The sequence below is a fragment of the Rhea pennata genome, chromosome 3 (assembly GCF_028389875.1).
Source record: "Rhea pennata isolate bPtePen1 chromosome 3, bPtePen1.pri, whole genome shotgun sequence".
NCBI lineage: Eukaryota > Metazoa > Chordata > Aves > Rheiformes > Rheidae > Rhea > Rhea pennata.
This window is the reverse complement of record NC_084665.1, coordinates 44,399,218-44,412,860: the sequence shown is the minus strand read 5'-3', so window position 1 is coordinate 44,412,860 and position 13,643 is coordinate 44,399,218. Positions and strand designations below refer to the sequence as shown.

At 37.5% G+C, this 13,643-nt stretch overlaps 1 protein-coding gene across 5 annotated transcripts in view; it reads left to right on the top strand.

Moving 5' to 3' along the window:
* Positions 1 to 13,643, top strand: part of RYR2 (ryanodine receptor 2) — a 444,114-nt gene that overhangs the window by 140,824 nt on the left and 289,647 nt on the right. For all 5 annotated transcript variants that reach the window (XM_062572155.1, XM_062572154.1, XM_062572153.1 and 2 more), the window contains exon 3: positions 3,759 to 3,863. In XM_062572155.1, the coding sequence (XP_062428139.1) occupies positions 3,759 to 3,863 (105 nt within the window). The remainder of the gene's footprint in view (positions 1 to 3,758; positions 3,864 to 13,643) is intronic.

Genomic DNA, 13,643 nt, shown 5'->3' with positions numbered 1-13,643 from the left:
GTTGCTTTCTGGAGGGGGCTGTTTGGAGTGGGAACCGCCAGTCTGTGTCTGTATGCCAGTCTGAAAACTCATCTTCCAAACGCGCAGCTTTAAAAAATGGCAATTGCCATTGAAATGGACTGCGTCGAAGGGCGAGCGGAGCTGCACGCCCCTGAGCTAAACACGTTGCTCAGCTCTAAGGGGAAGGCGCGCTTTTCTCTTACTTAAAGCAAAGCAATCTTACGCAGCTTTCCTTTATGACCCCCTGCCTGCTCAACCTGCGCCTTTGCTCACCGGCTGCAAGAGCGGCTGAAAAACGTTCTTTGGGACTTCGTTCCTCGGTTTTAAGGGGAAGGGAAGAAAATGCTCATGGCTTTCTTGAACGTAAATGAAGAAGAAGTGGCCCAAGTGTGTTGGTTTGATCACTGCAACAAATGAGGCAGGACTCTGCCATATTTTAAAGCGTTTGACCGATAGGGTAGGTTTTGTAGCAAAAGTTTTGATAGGGTCACGCAATTGTATGTATAAGTGGGAGATAGGCTGTCATCAAAAATCTTAAAGGAAGCCATAGTAATAACACCAGGAATGTTGTTTCGGAGTGTGTGTAAAAAGAAAGTTGGCTTATAGCCAAATACGGATATGGGACAACATTTCCTGCCTTGGAAAATGTTGGAGCACATTGCAAGGAACATCTTTCTCGTTTTTGTTCAGATTCTTATTTGTCTGTCGATCTGCATTGGGGAGAATTTACAGGGAACTATAAGGTTTGGCAAAATTCATTTCGGCAAAGCTTTCTAGAATGGAAAATTTCTGCTTGGTAAACATGAGCACAACACCACCACCTCGCAGCCCGTGATCTGCGCGTGCTCCCTTTCCCACTTAGTAAAATACGAGATTATGATAGGACTTACTGTTACAAGGACGCTCTGAAGAGAATCCGATTATTTGTCTGTTGGTCTAATGCTAGCACTATAGAGACTGTTTTACTCTCTAAGTAACTACAAAAGAAAAATGGCAATGACAACATTAATAAGTAGAGGTTTGTTTCTAAAAAGTTAGCTTAAAAATATTTCATGCATTAGCATCAATAATTAAACAAAGAAAAAGCCCTTGCAAACTAGGATGTTATTTATTGCTTTTTACTTTAGGTGAATTTAAATTAAAGTAGCATTTTGTATTTACTTTATTAAAACATAAATAGTGGCAGGTAATGAAATATCTATCAGTTACTAAACAGATTTGAATTACTGTAATGTTAGGAGAGATGAGCAGCAATTTAATAAGCATTAAGGGGGGGATATTTTAAGTAAACTTTTTTAAAAAATGAATGAAATGATTTTGTAATTACCTTTCTGAGGTTAATGGCTGAGGCCTAGGAAGAGGAAATGTGTAAGGTTTGAATAAACATAATCCTTCAGCAATATAAATGTTCATGATGTAAAAAAGTTTTCTAATATTCAATAAAAATATTCCTATACTAAAGTATGCAACTAGTATGGGAAGGATAAGAACAAAGAACATGAAAAGAGATTTTGGAGAAAAGAAAATATGTGTAGGAGTTGCATATTCTTCTATTAACATAAGAAAAGATCCCCACATACAGTTTAATTTTCTTTTGTCACCTTGCAACTTAGACACTGCTCTTACAAACTTGTTTCAGTTTTATTATCGATTTTTATTATAGTCTGTAAGATTAGCTTTTCAATAGCACAGTGATTTTTTTTCACTCTCAAGTAGTTAAATATTTATCTTTATAAGACTCTCTACTTTTAGCTTAGAATATAGTGAAGCACTCAGCAAAGCTGAGAAGGTGCTATCTTAGCCAAGGCATTCACAGGCTTGGACCATTGTAAGGATGAGTCCTGGCTACTACCAGGAGTCTAAAAGCAGCATTTTGTTCCCCCAGCTGAGTATGATGCTTAAGCCCTTTGGTTCCTGAGAATGAACATGAGAAGGAAAAGGGAAGCAGAAAGACCCCTTAATGACTGAAATAATTAAGGGGTTGTGATTCATGATGATTGGGATTATGGAGAAGAGTCCATTACAATTCAGTGATAAGAAACCTCTAGAGTGAAAAAAGGTGCAAGTATAGGTACATCTAGTTTTAAAAAAGATTACACATTTGCATACTGTTCACATATTTGTATACCGGTTTCTGCTTTTCTGCGTTTTTGTTTTGTTTAAGCAAATTTTTGGCTTATGCACTCCGAGAGTTGATTTCCTAATGCAGCAAAGATACACCTGCAGCATCCAGAAATTTGTTGCGGTGGCCCAGAGTTTAGTGACCAGCAGTTGTTCTACAGTGTCGGGATCATGTCCGTGGACGCAGATCAGCAACGATAAGTTTCTTGCAACTTCTGCTCTTGAGTATTCCCATCTAAGTTCATCAACATACCTTGTTATGTAGGTGTAACTGTTATATCTAGTTACTAACAGGAATTTCTAGATATCTGTTAAATATGGAGCGCTATGTTGATCAGTGCCGTAAGAATGTAAAATGAACGTTTATGAACCTGCAAAGATTATACAAAGATTTTCTCTTCAGTCAGGACAGTTGCATATTCCTCATAGAGATATCAGAGCAAAAGTAGTTTACTAGGCAGAACTGAAAGAAACTGTCTTAATTTTGGATATAGTCCTCCTCATCATGCAGGAAAATTAAGGTAAACACTAGTGAGAGAAGCATATTTGTACAAAATGAGCAGGGACCTCAAGACTTGAGATAAAAAGGTTATGGTAGTCAAAACAGCAGGTGAAAAGATACCTGCTATTGTCCTGATGAAACAAAAATACATAATTTTTGGAAAAGAAATTTTCTGCATTGCCATCAGTGGGGAATAAATAAAAATAACTATTATCTTTGGAGATATAGAAAATAGTGCTCTAAAATCTATTAATTTGTAAGTAGCATTGGAATTTCCACAATTTTTGCTTTTATAGCTTGTCATTAATTTCCTTTATAGTCTAGGTCATGATTTGCCTGCATTACTATATGTTAGCTGAAGGCTTTCTAAAGATGAAAACATGATCCTTCTTATTTTCATACCTGTTGTACAATAATGATGGGGACTTACTGGCGGAATCATGGAAAATTCTGATTTGGAAGGTACTTCAGGGAGGACATCTGATCCTGCCTCCTAGCTATAGCAGGCCAGCTTTGAAATTGCTCGGGGTCTTTCATAGTCAAGATTGGAGTAACTCCAAGGATGGAGCTTTCACACCTTTCTGGACAACCTCTCTCAGTATTTAACCATCTTCAGGGTGATTTTTTTTTCTCTAATATCTAATTGCATTTTTTATTGTATGCATTGCTTTTTGTTCTTTTGTTGTGCACGTCCAACAAGAGTCAGGCTCCTTCCTCTCTGTAGTCACCATTAGGTAGCTGAAGATTGCTGTGAGATCCCTCTCTCCCCTTTCTCTGCCCCAGGCAAGTGAAGCTTAGCTCCTCCAGCCTTTCCTCAAGCACTCAAGCCCTGACCATCTTGGTGACCCTTTGTGGAGCTGCCTCCAGTTTATTGGAATCTTTGTTGTACTGGGGTCCCAAACTGGACCCAGTATGCCAGGGATAATCTTACCAGCACTCAGTGGAGGGGAAGAATCACTTCCCTTTGCTGGCTTGTTGCTCTTTAACCTGCAATGCAATATGTGACTGGCTTTTATAGCCTCTAGGATACAGAAGATCTTTTGAATTCACTGAAAATGAGGGAAAGGAGAAGCATTAGAAAATGCTGTTCAGCAGATCTGTCACTAATGGAATCTCACATTTTTCTTTCATCTAGAATGTGCCCCCAGACTTGTCCATCTGCACCTTTGTGCTGGAACAGTCCCTGTCAGTTCGGGCCCTCCAGGAGATGCTGGCCAACACAGAGGAAAAGGCGGAAGGGGTAAGTCATTAAATCTACACTTCTTTCATCTTGAAAGATACAACAATTTTTTCACTCTACCACAGACTGTGTCTGGTACAAGCTGTAGCATCATGAATTCCTTATATTTAATTTTAGTTCCTTCTCCACTACAGGAATGGTCTGATATTGAGAAATTCTAACCATTTTCAACTTTCGCTGAAGTTGGTGAGAGTTGTAAATACATCATTCAGTGCAGATCAGCATAGAGCTACAAGAATGATTTAATTTGATCTCTCATAATGTGAAACATAAAGCTTGATCATATCCTTAGGATGGTTAAGGTTTGTGATGATTTATATCATCATTTTATCAAGTCAGACTGTCAGAAAACTTTAAAATGACTTGGATATGTGCTGCCTGTCTTTGGAAATAATGAAATTGTTCTGTGTAGTCCAAACTAAAATGTTCAGTAATTCAACCTGGAGATGCAATATTAATGAGTAGTGGGGGAGAAATATGGAACTTACACATTTTTGCACACCAGAGGATGAAAGACATAGGTATAATGATACTGTTTGACTAACAAACTGCTATTTACAAATAAAACAACATTGTGTAATTTATGTTGTCTGCTGTGTAGTTCATTCAATGCCATGATGTAGCTTAGTATTGCAAAAACACTTCGTAGAGTTTATTTGCATGCTACATTCCAGCCCAAATCCTGTAAACTGTAAATGAGAAAGAGTGACATGGGACATTTATTACTAAACGTAGAAATTATACAGATAAAACAGAAGCAGGGGTCAACCATAAATATGTCACTCAAGAAAGCTGACAGGAGGGAAGCATGCTTCTGATATCTCTGGGAATGCCTTGAGAAAGCAAGCTTGAAATGAACATGCAGCAGCAGTCTGTCCCACAAAATGCCAGCCACTGAGCCTAAAAATGGTATTCAGGAAATGAAGTCCATGAACAGCCCCATGGGTGATCCAAAGTGTGTGCTGTCATTGCAGATTTGTTCTGAGGACTAACTGCAACAGAAGGAGAATAAGAAGCATATCTAAGAGAAACGCACATCAGAGCAAGCAGATCCATATTTCCAGATAGGCATCCCTCTTTTCCTATTTTGCAAATACTGAACTAAGAGCAAGCAAATCCACAGGAAAAAATTACATCCAAAGTACATTCATGAGCACAGGCATAATGTCAAAAACCATAGTCAAAAACCAAGGATGTGCAGTGATAGCTAAGAGTGTACAGCAATATATATAAAGTAGAGCAATAATGTTTTTGCTGGTTTTTCTTATCAAATGTGGACAGGGTCCAACAACTAAAGAAACCATATGGGGATGAATGTTGAAAGGTGCTGTAGGGCAGAGCAAGGGCACACTTTGAAGAGTGAAGAAAGATTCAATTATCCATTCTATCAGAAGGGCCAAAACAGGACTTGGGAAGGAAATCCTTCTTTTTTTTTTCTTTTATAATTAACAATAATTGTCAAATTTTATGTTGGATCTTTTTTAAGGCATAAATGACTGTCAAAGGGCAGGGTGGGTCTTTAGCAGAGTTCTGGGATCAGCTGTTAAGTGAATATCTGCTCCTTAAGCCAGAGATTACATCCAGGAAACATAGAATAAAGAACCAAACTTGCTGTGGAACGGTTAGAAAATTTGAGCTCGAAGATTCTGCTGAGAAGAAGGCAGGTTAGAGGTAGCTCTGTAGAGTTCTCGGCTGGATTATTTGTGCTAGATTTGCAGTAGATTCTGCACTGGATGTGCAGAAAAAGGCTTCTGCGGGGGCCAGTGACTGATGGGACCTACAAACTCCAAGCTAGAAGGACCAATGTTTGTCTTAATCTAGTATTTCCTGGAAACAATTATTGATGGCAACTTCTCTGTGTAATTGTCAAGGAACTGGACATTCATATATGTGCCTAAAGAAAGTTGTTGAGGATTATACAGTGCTCTGTATCACTAATCTTTTGAGACATGCACAAGAAAAGGTGGTATTTGTGTGTCCTTTGGCTGTTGCCTTATTGTAGAGTATTACGCTTTCAACGCCTGGTATCCATCTGTAGCAGAAGTGACAGATCTACAGCCCTGCCTTCAACCCAGATAGTTCATATTCGCTGAATAATGAACAGATTTCTATTGTAGATTTTGCCTGGCTTCTATGAAAATAGAGGATCTGCTTGTGTACTCTTTCATACTGATATGTTGATATCAGGCAAGAATAACCTTGTACATCATGGCTTGTAAATGGACAAGGCCATATCAATGTTGATTATTACAAAAACAGGGAAAAATAAAACTTTTCTTTCTAGTAAGTCTCTAGAAGACCAGAATAACGATAACACCAAAATAAGTGAATATGAACACTAAAATAACAAAACTGACTTTTGTTATCTGTATGTAATTTCCATTAACATAAAGCTTTCCTTTGATCTTCTAGATACTTATCACAGAGTAGGTACTGATGGAGGCAGCTTAATATTTGGTTGAGCAACTGTCAGAACCTGTGAGCTGCAGGTCTAATCACTGATGTGGATACTTGAACCTTTATGAGAAGAGGTAGTTTTGTATATATCTGAAGCACTTTGTTTTCAAGGAACAGTGCCAATTTTCTACTTATATTAATACTATTTTCTTTCATTTAGGAGAAGAAAGTACAGCAATTACTATAGAGATTTTTATTGTAAACTGGATTCAATATGAGTTCAATTTCTAATGAACAACAGTCTGTAAAGGAAGGTCTTTTCAATCTCAATTACCTTTCCTTACGTTAAAAGTCTTTAAAGTGTCAATGTTTAAAGTGGTTTACCTATGCTTTTTTGCTGTTCTTCATTATGTATAACCTCTCGAATACTATGTTTATTTAATAGATAATAGGTAAGTCAGCAATAATGTAGTGGTTGTTAATATGAACAAAAATCTTGTGCTGAACTGAATTGAAAGAATAAACCAACTTTCCTTGTGTTTAAGAGAAATTAATTCAGTGCCCTACTAGATTTCATTTTAATTCTTGATTATTATGTATTAAAGATGCAAGATCACCTTTGCAATAAGTACCTATTTTTTTCAGTGTAAGAATCCCAAAATGAGAATTTCCATTCTTCATAAGATTAGTGATCCATTCAATTGAGGACCCCTACTTCTCTGTCCTGAATCAACTAACTGCCAATATCAAAAGCAAGAGTGGAAAAGAGTGAACATTCTTAAGACAGAATATGTGTACAGTAGTGTCCTGTCTGTAAAGTTTTGTTCTTGCCCTAGGCACTCAGTAATTACTTTGTACTCTGTTTATTTCTTACTGTTCCCTGTTTATTCCGTGGCTTGTCTATATAATGTCATTCAGACTGACTTCTCAAGGGCTTTTCTTGGCACATTACAATTCTATCTGAAAAACAGATGCTACAAGTGACTGAGTTCATCAGCTGAGCTGTGGTAATTCTTTAGTCTACTCAGATTACAAGGTAAATATATTTCCTGAAATCACCTTTATTCTGTGGATATGCTCCATTTCAACCTCTTTACTGAAGAGCAGTAACACTGAGCTGAGACAACTGTGATTGTGTAAGTGCTTTAATACTTGAAGTGCTGCAAAAATATTTATGGATTTGTTTTCAAAACACCACTTTAGGATAACAGTTCTTTACCTAATTATGACATAGATGGATAAAAAATCGGGTATTCACATCTTAGGGCAATCAATTTGAGATGCTTTGAACAAGGTATTTCATTAGGGTATTGTTCAATACTACAGAGTTGTTTAGATCCTGAAATCAGAGATCTCTTTGCATCACCAATAGCTCTCAGTGCTTTTCACTTCTGCAAGTCAGATTCTAGGTCCCATAAAAAATGAAGAAATAGGCAATTTCTTGTCTCATTTGGTCTCATTGACTTGGTTAAGATCATTCGGAAACTCTGTGGTAGAGGCAGGGATAGGATCTCCTTCCACAGCATATCATTCAGCTGTTGAAAGGTTGTTAATAGTAATTACCTTCAGGAAATCTTGTATCCTTTAGGTATGTCTTCCTGTTTCATTGTGTAAACGGGCTTCACTGCTATATGCACGTGCTCTAGCATGTGCTAGAACCATCCTATGTGCAGAAAAATGGATGAATCCTATGGAAAAAGATCTGTAAATAATCCCATAAATAAAGGCTGTCATAATGTGTACACCCAGAGCCTGGGTGCTCATCTTTTAGGCAAGCTGCTGTGTCCTGGGAGGGCCTGCAATCTTTTATTTTGTCATTATTTTGACTTAGTTTTTGAGTGCAACTTTTTATGATTAAAAAGCGAGTAAAATAAGAAAATAGAAATTGTTAGTTTTTTATAGCGCATTTAACATCAGCAAAAGCCTTTAGGTTGTCTGTTCTCAGCTTGACTGTTAAATTTTACTAGCGACCCCTCTGATGAGCCCAGAATCTTGCTTTTCTCTAAAGCATATTAGACTAAGTGATCCTGAGAGAGTGAATCCATAGATTTCTCAAGTAGCTTGTTCCAAAGAATAATCACCATCTCTGTAAGATGTTAGAACTGTGTGTCTTTCTTCCAGTGTGATTTTTTTTATGATTATTGTTCTTTATAAAATCTTCTCTTACAAGATTCAAGAGCTCTTTAATGTTTAGGATTTTCTCCTTGTGAAAGTGCTTAGACACTGTAATCAAATCACAGCTCCTGGATATTTTCCCCTGATTTCCTCAGGAAATGAGCCCTGGCCATCCATTTGTTAGTACTCTTGTACTCTTCGGTGACTTCTGAGCTTTCCGGACAATGTAAGTTCTATTAGAAACAGCAGTTGATAATTATGTTCTTCCAAATGCAATGAATTTTGGGTAAAGTAAAAGGACCTAAATTTGGGTCCAGGTGAAAGAGAGAAAGCTCAGCTGTTTTACAGTTCCACTGGCTACTTGTGTGTGGGTGTGTATTCTCACTGCTATCCCTTGTTCAAAGACATCCTGTAGGTACATGGAAAGAAAGCTGCCAGGTTGCGATTGAGTTGAAGGAGTGTATAACTGTGGCTTTTTGGAGTTCTGAATTTTAAACATCTTTTTTGTAGAAGGTAGACAAAAGACCTGTACATAAGTACTCTATTACCAGTTTCAGCAATGTTTCATGACAAGAATATATATTTATGGATTGCCATAATTCTTGTTTTCAATATATAGCATCGTCTTGACACTGATCATCCTTCAAAGTTCTTAGGACGATTGGTACCTTTAGATCCAGCACGTGGATCTCAGCCATGACATCAGATAGGCAAAACATGATAACACTGGTTATTTTCCATTTCTTGGTCAAAATGATGGCCAGAATGCATGAAAGCTTAAGCAGATTTACCTGCTGTTAAGTCTCTGTTGATGGCACAAAGGTGAATTTTTCTCTGTCTGTCTGTCTGTCTCTTGAAAGCTTAGGTTTTGGCCGTATTTGTCTCTGTAACAGAGAGAAATGCCAGGTTCTGTAAAATTCACTGCAAAGTCTCTGTTCAAGTGTGTAGCAGTTCTAGAACCGCCAAAAGAAAAGATATCTAGACCTGATATCTGACATGGGAAAACAGCATATATTTTTTTAGCTTCAGTTACTTCAGCAACTGGCTTAGACTTTTTTTGTCTTGAACTTCTGAAATCATCCTGGGGCAAACACCTTGTATAAAAACTAGCCATACGAATAAAAATTCAGCAAAAAGGATATGCAAATTAAAATAAAGGACATGTAAGGTAGTCTTAATAGGAGCTATTGCTACTGACTCTTGTTAGAAATAAATTTCAAAGATACTTTATTTTGTATGCTTAAAAATAAATGCTGTTCTTTTTAAAAGAAGAGTTTGAGTAGTCAAGACACTGCTATTCTCCAGATTTGTTTAACAAGTGGCTAGTTTCAAGTTTCATTCTATTCTTACTACTTTAAATACATCAAAAAAGCATCAGATAGGAAAGGTGACTAGAGACAAGAAGTTAAATTAATTTAGTGATAAAGGATATTTCACCATAGTAAACAAGGAGCAAAGTCCTATATCTTTTTGTATTGGCTAGGAAAAAAACCCCCAAACTCTATGCTTTTCTTTTTAGACCACTAAAAACTTAGGATTTAATTAAGTTGCACTTGTGCTTTGCTTGGGTTTTCTGAAATATATCCAGCAGCACATCATGATATAAATAACATGCTACTCTTGTCTTGTGATCTCTCTTACGGTCATCCTTAATAATTCTCTTAAATGAGGCCATTGAATTTTGGAGCCTCAGGATCATATGTTAAATGCCATATCCCACTGTAGATAAGTTATCTATACATGCAAAGGGTACGTAACTCAATTCCACCTGCCAGTACAGTGCATATTTTTGGGTGAATGAGAGATGTTATTATGTCCCATGCAGATGACTGTTTTTAACTGCACATTTTCATCAAAGTGACTGAGAACTATTAGTAAATTGTCTTTCACAGAAGCTTTAATTTTTCTCAGCAGCTGATAAAGTATTCTTTTCAGTTTGGTCTACCAGAAAAGGAATGGGTGCCCCTCAGTCCTGATTTTGTTGTACTGTCCAGCCATAGTAAAATCCCCTTTCGTGAGGAACATGCTGAGGAGGAGAGGTCTGTTCTGGCACCGGCTTCTGGGACTCCTGTCCGCCCCTCTGGGCTTTCTTGTGCCAATACAAGCTGTATGGCTGCATTTTTATTTATTGTTTATGATACATGGGATCAGAGAGGTTTCTCTCAGCTCCTTCTGTGGCCTTTTGCATCAAATGTCATTTTTTTAATAGCTTTTTAGAAAAATTGCAGTCCTGGAATAAGTAAGGATCTGCTTGAATGTTACCTGTAGCAAGAAAATGAATGTGTGTGAGAGTATATGTAATTATCAATTTCTCTGTTTTGAATGACACTATGTGCTATGCATAGAGTAAGTTAGGATGATGTAAGGATCTCTAGCAGTTGTCTTGTTATATTAGTATGCTTTTAAGCAAGTAACACTGCACTTGTTCTTTGCTTTTTGAATGAAAAATTCTGAGTAAGCTTGAAGTCAGTTTTACTATTTGGCTAGACAATTATATAGAGAAAGATTGGCTCCTATTTGCCCTTATATGGTTGAAATTTGTTTACATTTATGCCAAATAAAATATCTCAAAGTGCTTGAAAGGTTTCTCCGTTTTGCCACAGAATTCCTATATAAAGCTGAGAAAGTCTCTTAAAGCAGTAATTTTCTTAATGCTACTGTTCTCTAAAAGGAACTGATGCTTTGAATTTTTAAACCAGCTCAGTCAAGCTAAGCATTACAGTCAGTAAGCTAAGCGGTGATTTCTAAATATGTGTTTCCTGGTTTTGTATGTCTTGACACTGCAGGATTGATTTGTGCTGAGGACTGAGATGTGATTGTAGTCAATGGAAGCTATGCACAGGATGCAAAATAATGTTAGATATCAGGCCCTAGGCATCTCAAACTGAACATACTGGTTGTGAATATTTTGATTTTAATGGTTCCATGCTTTGGATTCTTAAATATCTTGATATATCATCGAGAATACTATAAAAATTAAATTTAAACTTGTGAAATGAACATTACAGTAAAGAACACCATAAGATGGATGGCATTTAATCATTATGTCTTTAGAATAGGCTTTTTATCAATAGTCAATACAGTGGTTGCACACTGAGAGAAGTTATGGCAGGCTGTGTCATAGTATGATGAGATATGTGCGTTGAAATTAAGGTTACATAGCAGACTTGTACTGCTTCCTGTCTTTTTTAGTGTTTGCCATAACAACTTCACTAAAATTCTTTTGTAAGAATTAGCATAACTCTTTTGAGAATGCAAAAGCTTCATATCTTCTAAGCTTAGGAAAAAGGGGATTTTGAAATATAAATTGATCGTGCTTACATATAATTTGTGTCTGATCCTGCTACAATGTAACTCTGGCCCTACAAAGTGCAACTTCAGTGCAGTCTCACAGCTGAGCTCACAGCTGAGGCAAGGCCCTAGATGGTGCGATACTCAAACATAGTATTTTCCTCTTCTTTTGGAATGCACACAGCTGGAAGCTGAGTATTTCTGAAGCCCAAGACCTTACATTAAATAAATTATATCTTATTTGTGCTGAGTTATACAATTATATTGAAAACTGAAATAATAATTATACAGTTTTTTGAACAGATTGTTTATACCACTAAGTAAACATTTCATAAAATATTTAAAGAATCCTTCAAACTTTTATTTTTGTTATCCTGGCTTCTTGTAGGATATAGTTTTCTGGAATATCTGGCTAGATGGTTGAAAAATTTAAGAAATAGATCCTTTGTCTCATGATGTCTTTTATAATAACTGATGTAAAGGACATTGAAATGGCTGGTGCAATGTGCTCTCAGTGTAGGGATTACATAGCAGTGCTATATAGGCTGGGATCGTGGAAAATGTTAATGGAGTCTGCAGTGCTGAGTACCAAGAAAACAGTGTGCTGTCAGGAAGCTCTGTAGGGTCTCAACACAGTGGGAAGATTGTGGGGAAATTCTTCCTCTGAAATGCGCTCCGTGTGCTGAGCTGCCAGGAAGTTCTGAACCTTCTGTAGTGATTTTAGAGAACTAATCTCCAAATTCACTCCTCAGGATTTTCTTAACATGGTTTGCTTTCCAGCTCCTCTTCTCTTGCAGTGTTCAGCAGCTTGGGGTGCTTTTCATGACAGTGATGTTGTATATACATGAGTCCACTTGTTCAAGTCTGGATATGAGTAGTCTGCCCCCGAGAAGGGTCCCATTTGAAGGGCAAATATATGTGTAACGTTTGAAAAAAAAGAGGAGGGAGAGCTAGGGGTGAGACTGAACAGACTGGATTCCTGTCCCGAATAGGAAACGGGAGGGCGTTGAGTTTGGGAAGGATCAGAGCTCATCTCCATATTGCTTGTGTGGTATGTCAGAGATGGTGATTAAATTTGCATGATATCTTGGCAATGATTGCTGAACAGTTCTGCACAGGTACTACAGGCATGAGGATTTATCTGCACATACACATCTGCCCCTTCCTGTGGCAGTGCAAAATTTGAACCCATGATGGCTACATCACTGAATGAATCTACAATATCTTAGCAGAAGTGACAACTCCAGTGAGAATGTGTTGTCTCACACTTAACAATTTTTTGTCATCAGGAAAATGATTTCTTTTGATGTCCAGCTATTCCTTAATGGCTGTTCTAGTGTTTTGCTCTTTTGCAGAGGAGATGTACTTTCTGTTTTGGAAAGTAGCACAAGAGCGTCGTTTAACTTTTTGTTTTAATACAGATGATAAAACCCAAAGCCTGCAAAGCAGGCATGTTATGTCAGTATATTTTAAATATTTAAGTACGGCTGGAGTGCAGTACTATTCCAAATCTAGGGGTTATCAGGCATTACATCATAAAGAATTGCCATTTTTATCTTCATTTACTTAGGTGGCCCCTGAGCCAGTGGGCTCTGTTCCGGAGCGTCTGCAGGATCTCAGCTGGAGTAGAGGCTCCTGCTGAGCTCCTACAGGCTGTCTGGCCACAGCCCTTCCCTTCGAAGGTGGCAGCATGCCTGTTTCCCCTCCTCCTCCTCCTCCTCCTCCTCTCTCTTGCTCTCTCCTTTTTTTTCTTTTTTTTTTTTTTTAATTTAGGCTAACAAAAATGGGGGTCTGCTGTATTGACTGTCCCCGAGTTCTGTGTGTTTATCGCTAATTAGTTTTCAAGTGAAAATAAAGGTCTGCGTTTATAGAGGCATACCACCAGCATGGTAAGTGGGAGGGAGAGGTATTTCTCGTAAGGCTTTTTTGATCTTGATGTCTAAATGGATATTTAAACAGGTAAAATATATGAAGATG